Source organism: Arctopsyche grandis, chromosome 1 (assembly GCF_051622035.1).
Source record: "Arctopsyche grandis isolate Sample6627 chromosome 1, ASM5162203v2, whole genome shotgun sequence".
Lineage (NCBI taxonomy): Eukaryota > Metazoa > Arthropoda > Insecta > Trichoptera > Hydropsychidae > Arctopsyche > Arctopsyche grandis.
In genome coordinates, this window is record NC_135355.1 from 11,260,806 (window position 1) to 11,272,601 (window position 11,796).

Sequence of the window (11,796 nt, forward strand, 5' to 3'; positions counted from 1 at the left end):
GGGCTGTACACCCGAAACCTTAATTTTGTTGCTGTTCCTTTCTTCGATATACATATATATTGAGTGAATGCGACAATATATATATCATTATTATATATATATATATATATTGAGTGAATGCGACGGTTGCCCTTCGACCAGATAATACGTATTTTAAATCGACAAAATCGAGGTTTCGTATTCTCCAATTTTCTCCTCCGAAACTGGACCAATTTAAAAAAAAAATCATCATCGGTTTGAGAAAGATATTTTCTATGCAACTGTGCGCGTATTTTTTTTTAAATCGACCGTTAAATAAGCATGTTGGACTCTTTTCGTGGTTGTAAAAAAGAGGGGATCTTATAGATGTTTGGCGGCTCCTACATAGCTCCTATAAAAAATAACTAATCAAAAAAATAAAACCACAGAAACATGCCTATGTTGGATATCCATAGCATATTAAAAAATAATTTCTCTAGTGCTATAATTGAGGAAGGGAGAAGTGTAATACATTTGTATGGACAAGGCGCTGGTGTCCAGCCCTCTTAACGTATGTATTAGCATTTAGTGAGTAACGTATTAAATTAGTAATTAAAATTTGCAATTAACTGTAAGATTCTGGTGTTTTTACTAAAAATCTTTAAAATGAAATTTATTTATTTATTTAATTTATTATTTTAAAATAATAACAACAATAAAATGACCAGTGTGACCTGACAGGTTGCCCCAAAGCGTCACACCGGTCTTAAATAAAAAAAAACCATAAGACTTTGTACAGAGGTGACTCAAAATGTTCTAAATAATATGAGCTATCAAATATTTAAGGCTATGTACTTAGATTCTTAACATTCTGTATATTATATCTTCAATATGGCTAATACGTGTATTTACATATATTATACTAGATTATTTGATTAGTTTATTATTATTGGGACACGAAAAATAACGAAATGTTTATACAATGAACATTTAAATAATTTATTTAGATTTTTTCTTTTTACAAAACAATATTCATACACCACATTTAAGTCAACAATTTTTCTGGATGTATGACTTTATTCGTAATAAACAAACTTTCTAAATGTTCAACTTCCATTATATTTCTTGATTTTGATTTAGTCGCGTTTATCAAACTAAATCCTCGTTCTTATTCAGCGCTTGATGCCTGAAAGGTTCCAGTAAATCTGAAATATCCTCAAATTGATCTGGATCACTATGTACATATATGTACTAGGGATCCCAAATATTCGAATATCGAATAGTTTTAAGAAGTCCCAGGGGTTTACCTCGCGGGACCGAAAGTGAAACGCCCGAAAACGCAAATATCGGAAGGCAAAGGTCGAAAATCGAAAGATCTTAAGCCAAAAGATAAAAAAGGGTCTCTCCCCCGTCGTACATCCTCACTTAATTTGCGCGAGCAGGATACAACAGGAACAAGAGGAACAGGCTTTTCCTCCCGTATTCTGCGCGCGCACATTAAACAAGGCTGTATGACAAAAAGAGAGATAATTTCACCGCATGCCACTCATATATATTATATGTATATACATAGTACCGTTTACCATGCACCCTTTTTTTATTTTTCGACTTGAAATATTTCGATTTTCATTCTTTGCCTTCCGATATTTGCGTTTTCGGGCGTTTCACTTTCGGTTCCGTGAGGGAGACCGGTTTTTCACATCTTCGCTCCAATAAAATATAATATCTCACTTAAATATTGAGCTCTTATGTAGTTTATTAATTTTGGCTTTTTCAAACTATAGATGTTCTTTTAAATTATTTTTACATTGATGATAATTCACCCAAAACATCATTCAAAATAGACGTATATACATATTACAATATTTCTGTGTGCGGACTGTGCGGGGGAAGGAAACATGTGTGCGGCCGGCCACACTTACGGGCGAAACACATTGAGTGGTATGGAACGTCATGTCCTTGGCTCCCCGCTGTGACAGTGGGTGTTTCCCAATCCGAATTTGGGTGTAGTTGCACATGCAGAATGCATACATTTCTTAAAATATGGAATTCACCGTTATCGATCACTGTCAAGCAAGGATAAATACAAGGATAAATTATCACCGAAAACACTCCAAGGGGACTGTGTTCCATGTATATGGGCTAGGGGTGCTGCGTTTTTTCGCATGTATAAAAGTATCTAGAAAAAAAACACGTGCCATGTACCATTCAATGTGTTTTCGCCCTAAAAGGGGAACATTGTATGAGAGTAGTAGCAGTAGTGTCATCCAATTTCGCAACAATGAGTTTTCAACAAAAAAATATTCCAATAAGTACCGCACTTACAATTATACAAAAGTAATAATTTCCTCAACCATTCACCATATATCGAATATATGATGATACTAAACGATTGAGCTGAAGTATTATTACATTAGTCGCATTCTAAAAGTTTTAATTTTCGTCTGAAATTCACTTAATTGAATATTCTCAGTTGAGCGAATAAAATGTATCATTACATTTTATAACAAATATTAATTAGCTAAAATTGCGTAGCCATGTAACTCTTCAATTTCAGATTAGCCAACTTATTCAATAAATAATCGTTCATGTACCGTGGCAATGAGGCAAATTTTTCATGTATAAAATAACTAGGTAAAACTATGATTAAAACCTTAGTTCAGCACATGCATACATACAATTTGCTTATTTCTTCGTTTAAAAAAGCAGGGTAAGTTTTGAAATCAAAAAGCCTGTACATATGTAAGAATGCAAAGTGAGAAACTTGAGTCCTCAATAGGGTACTGAAAGTTAGCTTACCTTATGACTACGTTTTCCATCTATAGCCACCACGAAACCGACTCCGCAAGCTTCATGTTCGTTCTGTGGGTCATAAAGTCCTTGTTTGGGTGGTCCTTCCCACTCCATACCTGTGTCAAAAGAGGGCAACAATAAAAAAACGAACTTGTAATATATGATGCAAAAATGAAATACGTGAGGAAATTATGTCAAGTGTGCTAAATTGCATGATTGTCGAAATTGGAAGCATCAGAGAAAGCGGTTGTCGTGTAGAGACAACGGTAATTGTATCCTCTTTCGTCTCGTCTGCAATCTACCCTATCATAAAAGAAAAATGACCCAGATTTAATGAAGTCCATGGAAAAAAGCCACTGCAAAAAGCACACAATCATAGTAAATAGGTGGTAGTGCCAAAGAGTATATTTTGCCGATAAATATGAAAATTAGTACTTCAATAGGTCTCAAACGTGAATAGACAACTACTGATTACAGAGTTGAAAGTGACTTTACATCAGTGGTTCTCAAGTGCGGCCACTAGTGGATTTTACTGCGGCCACCAGCGACTTAATAGTAAATAATACTAATATTTAAAAAAAAATTAATATATTTTATAACTACAAAAAAGGAACTTTATATATAATATAACTTAACCCTTTGGCTGCTACGAGGTTTTTCAATGTCCAAGCGAAAAATGCTAACATTTGTAATTACTTTATAAAAAAATAAATATAATATATTTTTTTACATACTTGCTTCGCCGAACGCGCGTAATTTTTTTAATACTTTATATACATTTTTAAGAAGCAGTTGTGGACTCGCGCTCTCTCTTTCTGTCTTGCTTTTACATGCGTGCGTGCGAAAGAGATACCTACATATATACACTAAATAAGTTTTGACGATTGTTTCCGACGCATTATTTTTTTCAATAATCTATTTTTAGACATCGATGTATTTGTCGTTGTTAAAACATGCGATACATTTGAAACAGGTAGCGGTCTTTCTCTCTTTCTTTCTTGGTTTTAATTGTGTATGTGTGAGCGAGACACACAAGGATGCAAAGTTTCTAATAATCAAATAATTTTTCAACATGTATCATAAACATTTTGTATGCATTTCAGTTGCATTTGATTGATTGCACGAATTCGTGACGTCTCGTGACCTATATAATTGAAAGCGGATTTTTATTGTTTTTTGCCATTTATTTTAACTCTGCAAAATGATATCGGACAGTGAAAGTGACGAAAGCGAAATAATAGCTCCTCGCCGAGGAACTCGACAAATCAGCAGCTCTACTGATTCTGAAAATGAATTTATCGACAATAATCAATTCCCAAGTAATAACTCCTTATATGACTTTGACAACGAACCCGAAATTTACTTTGATGATGAACCCGAAATTGAAGAGCTTTTAAAAAATTGATAAATATTTATAAAGCTTGATTGAAAAATAAATATGAATACGTATATAAAAAAAATGTTTCGTGCCACTGATGCGCGGGCAAAGAAAGTAATGAAATACGACAATTAATGACGTCAACAACGATCGTCGTAGCAATCTTCGCCGATTTCAAAACAACGATTTATCGTTGTTGTAGCAGTCAAAGGGTTAATAATATTTTAGAAACCATGCTCATCATTGACAAACTAAAATTATAGCGAAAAGCCTTGTGACAGAAGTTGAAAATGACCATTTTTCAATTTTATCTTCTGTTAGTGATTTCATAGATAAGATGACAAAAACAACTTCAAAATTAAAATTAAAACTTAAAATAATAGAGTGTCTTAAATCTCTGAATTGAATATTTTTAAAACTGTTTCTTTTGCATCTTCCCCTTTTATTATGATGACAAATGAAAATTTCATAGTACTACAAAATAGATTAAAATCATTTTCAGCATTAAGATTAATTAACTGGGCTAACTTAAAATATGCATTATTTATTATAAATTAGTCATGATCAAGTACTTAATAACCATTTTAATAATATTTCGGTTCAAAAATTTTGGTCGGAAATATACGTTGACAATGAAACAAACCAATATAAAGATTTGGCAACAATTGCTTTATTAATATTGTCTATTTTTCCCACTACCGTATATTGCGAAAGATCATTCAGTGTAATGCACTTTATTAAAAACAAATTTAGAAACCAGCTGCAATGCGGCTTAGAAGCAGCAATGCGGCTTGCATTGGAAGAAAGGAGTATTGAGCAATTTCCATTGGCATTATTATTAAATAAATAGATACCAAAATGTTAAAATTTCTTTTATTTTAAGAATAAATTGATCCACTTTTTTTGTAACTTTAATTTATTTGATTAAATTTGGTGCGGCCACCAGACATTTACATGGGACCACTATTATCACCTGTGCGGCCACGGTGAAATTTCGCCTGAGAACCACTGCTTTACATAGATACATACATATAGTAAGGCAAATTGTAGTGAATACCCAATTCCAGTTCAATATAGTGAGGTCGGTATTAAAAACATCAATAAAACATAGTATGTATACATTAGTGAATATCATATGAAAATCGAATATCCAATCGAAACTGACATCTCAAATGAAAACATTTTTAATCTATGTACCTACATATGTATGTATCTACTAGTAGTCCAGTCACTTTAGCATAAAAAAGGGAAAAAAATATTTAAAATAAAATTTGTCGCAAATTTTATGCTCTACAATTTTTATAGTAGTTATCAACATCATTGGAGCAATAGAAACTGAGATAATCGTGAAAAACTCGTCTCGAGATTTCTCGAGAAATTTTGATTCTCGTTTCTCGAGAATATTTTATTGTGAAAATTCGATTCTCGTATCTCGAGAAATCGTTTATTAGAATCTCGAAAATATCGAGAATATTTTAAATTTATCACTACATGTTTTTGTTCAATTAACTGACTGATTTGTATACTTGTTAACTCGTGAATAATTTTGTTAAGTATTGTAATATGTATAGATGGTCAGTATTTTTATTATTTGTCCGGTAAGATATTATCCGGTCATCATATAAGTACATATACATATGTCACAACGAAATCCCACCATTTTAAAGTATCATATATATGCATGTACATATGTACTAGTCACTAGTGGAAAAGTATTCGGTTATGATATCACTAAAACGCTAGTGAAAATATATTTTCACTGACAATATGACCGCACTGTAACACACATAAAACAAAGATTTTTGAATTATTATTATTTATTGATTCGTGTATTTGCTCCTTATATATTAATCAATGTATATTCAGTATTTTAATATGCAGAGATGTTCAGTTTTTTATTATTTGTCCGGTCACAAAAACACGGGCAAAACCGGGTGGCGAAACTGGGAATTTTATAAAATTCTTTGTTCCATATTGTTATTTTTACTATTTTAAATACTTGTATATTTTTATTTTCTTTTCGTGCCTTCTTTTATAATATTTTTTTTATATAATTTTACTTTCTCTTCTATTCAATGTTCTATTGTATCTCTCTATATCTTTCTTTCATCATGTCTTTAATAACGTTATAAACCCTCAGAGCAAAATTTCAGAGGAAACCAAAAATCTAATTAAGCATAAAAGGAAGTTAGATAGGGATAATAATAAGCAAGAATACAATCTAGTAAATAAGGAAATTAAGAAGAGAATAGTCAGGGATGTCAGGGATTTTAACAGCAAGCTAATAGAAAATACCATTAAGAATAACCGTAGCATGAAAAAGTGCTAACAAGATCTTTTCTTAGGCAAAAACCAAATGATCGCAATCAGATCAGAGAGCGGAGTAATAATTAGGAATAGAGAAGAGATCATAGACAGAGTTTATACGTTCTATGCAAAACTTTACGAGAACAACAACGGTCAATTTCCCGCTCCGGAATCGACACACGGCCAAAGGGTTCCTGCAGTATTGCCTAGCGAAGTAGAGGCCGCGCTAAAAACTGCAAAGAACGGTAAAACCCCAGGGGAAGATAATATTCCCATTGACTTACTAAAATGTGGCGGCCCCCCCCTAATTAATATCTTAGCTAGGCTTTTCAGCAAATGCATCCAGAACCAAGCTATACCAGAAGGATGGAATAACGCAACTATCATTTTAATACACAAAAAAGGCGACAAAATCGATATCAAGAACTACCTACCCATTAGTTTACTTTCAGCGGTCTACAAGCTCTTCACGAAGGTTATTACAAAAAGGCTGAAGAATATCCTCGACGAGAACCAACCTATAGAGCAGGCAGGGTTTAGGGCAAATTTCAGCACAATGGACCACCTCCAAGTAGTTGGCGAACTAATCGAGCGCGCCAACGATTATCAACGGCCATTGTGCCTAGGTTTCGTCGATTATGAGAAAGCCTTCGATACAGTTAGTCATAATACAGTATTTAACGCTCTAAAAACACAGGGAGTGCCGGAACCCTATGTGGGACTGTTAGCTGCAATATATAAGAATGCCACAGCTTTGGTTAAAATTTTTTCAGGTACAGATAGATTTAGCATAGGAAAAGGAGTAAGACAAGGAGATACAATCTCGCCCAAGTTATTCAATGCGGTGCTTGAGGGAGTTTTCAGGAACTTGGATTGGGATACAGCCGGAGTAAGCATCAATGGTCGCTTTTTGAGTCACCTTCGGTTCGCAGACGATATAGTTTTAGTAGCTCGTGATTCAGCTGACCTACTTATCAGACTAACACATCTGGACAGGGAAAGTAGAAAAGTAGGATTAAAAATTAACGTAGATAAGACTAAACTAATGTTCAATAGTTATTGCATGCCTGATAGCATCCCCTTAGATGATAAACCAGTAGAAGTAGTAAATAATTATTTATATTTAGGTCAAATAATTGACATGTCTGGTAGTAAAAATGAAGAGATAAAGAGACGTATGAAATTAGGATGGAGTGCATTTGGACGGATGAATGCTGTTTTTAAATCAAAAATGCCACTCTGCCTGAAGAAAAGGATCTTTGATCAATGCGTTTTGCCAGTGATGACGTATGGATGTGAAACTTGGACACTGAACGCCAAGATGCTAAATAAAATCCAATGCACTCAAAGAAGTATGGAACGCTGTATGCTTGGCATAATGAGGAAAGACAGAAAGCGGAACACTTGGGTGAGAAATATGACAAGGGTAGTGGACATAGTGGATAGAGTGAAGACATTGAAATGGCAATGGGCGGGTCACGTAGCTAGGAGGATGGACGAAAGGTGGACAAAAGAAGTGCTTGAATGGTACCCGAGAGAAGGCAAAAGAGTAAAAGGAAGACCGCAAGGAAGATGGGTGAACGAAATTAGGAAAATGTGCGGAATGAGATGGATGAGTGTTGCGCAAAACAGAGACGAGCGGAAGCGTGTTGGAGAGGCTTTCATCCAGCAGTGGATGGCGAATGGCTGTAAATGATGATGAAACCCCTGATATACATATGTAGTGTTTATAATATACATATGTAGTGTTTGTGTCCTTTTGATGTTGTCGACTACATAAAAAAAAAAAAAAAAAATTCTCGAGAATTCTCGAGATTCGAAACGAAAAAGAAAATCTCGAATTCTCGAGATTCAAATATTTCGAGAAAATAATATTCTCAAATCTCGAGATTCAAATATTCCGAGAAAATGAGATTCTCGAATCTCGAGAATCAAAAAAAGTCGAGAAATCACAACCTCTACTCATTCCGAGGTTGATCGCTAATTTGACTGGACTATAGTATTTTCAATCTATTTAAGTTTTAATACATTATTAAACTTTTATCTGCGCTTATGATAAGTGGAATGCTTTATAGTACGATTAACACAAACATTTCGGTTACTTAGGAATGAATAGATAAAATACATTGGTATGTTGTTTTGTAGATTCAAATAAATAAATTTGTAGAAAAATAGCAGATAACTACATATAATCAGTGCCGTAACTGAGGGGTAAGCAAATAAACGATTGCCTAGGGCCAGGTGTTCCCAAAGTGTGTCTCGTTATGCTTTTATTATCACCCGCAGGTGTTTTGTTTCCCAATCGAACTTTTGAAATATTATATATCAATTGTTTTATTTTTCTTCAAATAGAATATTCTTTATCTCCGTTTACTGGCCCACTTCTTAAATATTCAACCCGCGTTTACTTAATAATTTTAATGACACTTCAGTAAATTGAAGGTTATTAAATATATCGTGAATCTTCAATAAGCCAATAAAGACTTAATTCATTTTACATTTCATAAATAAATAGTATTAGTGTTTTCCAAAAATATGATTTTTTTTTATTAGAACAATAAAAGTAAATACATACATATATTATAATATGTGCTAAAATTAAAATTTAGTTCTGTGCATTAACATAATATTTTAAACTAAAATGTTGAAATTATTGATAGTATTATACATATGTACATATGTAAGTATGTATGTATGTAGAATGCAACGTAAGTACGCACAGTAATGTAGAGTCAGTTGCGAGTTATTAAATAAAATTAAAGGAAATATGTACATTAGGCGGAGCGAAAAACGCGAATTTTGTTTTTCATCGATTGATCAAGTGGAAAACTTTCGTCGTATTAAAGGAAAATTAAATAAAAAAATGCATTGATTTTAAATAATTTTCTGTACCACAAACCAATCGATTTATCTCGACACAAATTTTTGTAAACGTATGTTTTTTTTTCTTCATATACGTGTATATCTTTTTCGAGACGTTTTAACTTTTTTGTAAATTTTTAAATTACATTTATATCAATTGATAAAGTGTTGCGGAAATAAAAAAAACAATAAAACATTAAAATGGTGTTTATTAAATATATAAAAATAAATTGAAAAGTTTCTCAAGGGTAAAAATATCGATGAAGGTGACCTGAAAGTTAGGAGCGTTTTGGTAGGTGCACCGATCAATAATATGCGATAAATGTCCTACGTTTTTGTTTATATACAAATTGACACAAAAGTAAAGTAACTTTTAATCCTGAGCAAATTAGAATTATTTTAACTATTCAAAGTTCTTGGTTGTACAAAGAAGTGTTCGAATGGTACCCGATAGAATATAAAAGAGTACAAGGAAGGTCACAATTTGTGACCTTCAAAGGGTGATGGGTGGATGAAATTAGAAAAAAATGGTGAAGGGGCCTCAATCAAGTAGTGGGTGGTTAATGCCCGTAAATGATAATAAAAATCTTTTTGGCATGTTTTTAATTAAAAAGTAAAATAATCTTTTTAGTCCTCGATGGTCATTTTGATCAATACTAATTGATAGCAATATGTTAATTTATCGGCAATTTGTATAATAATACATTATTAGACATTGAAAGCCAAAATGCTACACAATGTCCAATGCACTCACAGAAGTATGGTACGCTGTATGCTCGGCATAACAAGGAAAGATTGGAAGCGGAATACGTGGGTGAGAAGTATGACAAGGGTAGTGGACATAGTACATAGATACATAGAGTAATTAGATTGAAATGGCAATGGGCGGGCCACTTGGCTATAAGAATGGACGAAAGGTGGACAAAATAAGTGCTAGAACGGTACCCAATAGAATGCAAAAGGGTAAAAGGAAGACCGCAAGGAAGATGGGTTGACGAAATTAGGAAAATGTGTGAGGTGAGATTTATCAAATTACATAGATTGATAATAAAAAACATAATTATTTTAAGTAAAATAAAATATATATATATATATATATATATATATATATATATATATATATATATATATATATATTTATATTTATATTTATATTTATATATTTATATTTATATTTATATTTATATTTACAATCGGAGCATTGACGAATCGATTAAACATCGTTAAGTATAAGTAAACAAACATCGTTGTCAAAGCGACATTTTCTATTCGTGTGGAAGATTGAGCGAGGTTATGGTCGTTGTCATTGATAATTTACAACATACGTCACAGGAGCGGGGAGTTAGAGGTTATGTATGCAATGTTAATGCAACACGAGTAACCAATGTGACATGTTCATTGTGTACTCGTTAAAGCTTTCTTGGCTGAAAATAGTCTGAGAATGAGATAAATACCTGACGAGGGGGGTAGGTGTTGGGGCTAGGAAGGCGCGTTCCGATTGGTCGATGAGTTCGCGCGCAAAATGCGATGAAGACTAAAGGGCATCAGCCAAGAGACGTCCGAGCGGTACGAACTGCCGCGACGGACTGACAGATCGGTACAGATCGATGTCGAGGATGTAGTGGCCGCATTTTTCTGTACATGCGCATTGCACAATCCTAATAACTAGTCACCGGAGCCTGAGGGGGCCGTGTATTGTTCAAAGGTTGTGAATGCATGCTTAAAGGTTTGCCGAACAGTGGATAGCACTGTGACTATCCTACCTCTACTAATAACGTACTTTTTCAATCTTTTGCCGATCTGTGTTAAACAGAAAAGCTAACGCTGAGTCTATGGACTGCTTATGCCTGTGCTCTTACACCACTCAATAGAGTTCAGTGTGACCGTCGTCCATCACCATATCTTATTCGATTGATGCATTTTCCTTTACAAGGCGTACTATAGCTGGAGATCAGCTGTTCAATGGGACTTGAATAACAGTTATAGTGTAAGCATTTGCTGTTATTTATAAGTTTTCATATTATTTAATCATATATGTAACTTAATAGCAATAATGATGAAATCTAAAAGTCTAAAATCTTAGTTTGAAAAACAATGTACAGCCGCGTTTAGCATAAAATAAAATGTAATTATTTTTCCGAAACAAGAAATTTTCCTTCTTCATTTTGATCATTTTATAAACATACCGATTTTGATTTCGACTGCGATTACGAGTTGGAACCGGAATCAAGATCGATATATGTAATAACCATAGATCGGCGGCCATGATTCTTTTCAGCACAAAAATGGTTCACTATGGTCAATGCTTTGTAGAACAATAATAATTGAGTATAGTGAACCACTTTTTGTGCATGAAAGCTACTTTGACGCCGATGCCGCACGGGCATGCGGTGCGTGATTTAGATTAGATTTAAGGGCCCAAAAATATTTAAAATTAAAATATTACACATTTTTCAATTAAAAATCATAAAAATTTTCTTAAAATTACACTGTTCGAC

At 33.4% G+C, this 11,796-nt stretch overlaps 1 protein-coding gene across 1 annotated transcript in view; it reads right to left on the reverse strand.

Moving 5' to 3' along the window:
• LOC143918439 (uncharacterized) overlaps nt 1–10,904 on the reverse strand; it is a 48,954-nt gene extending 38,050 nt beyond the window's left edge. Inside the window, exons 1-2 of the mRNA XM_077440379.1 lie at nt 10,753–10,904; nt 2,758–2,867 (exon numbers count right to left, since the gene is read on the reverse strand). Coding sequence (XP_077296505.1) covers nt 2,758–2,865 — 108 coding nt within the window. The 5' untranslated portion in view covers nt 2,866–2,867; nt 10,753–10,904. The remainder of the gene's footprint in view (nt 1–2,757; nt 2,868–10,752) is intronic.
• Between the last annotated feature and the right edge of the window lie 892 nt (nt 10,905–11,796).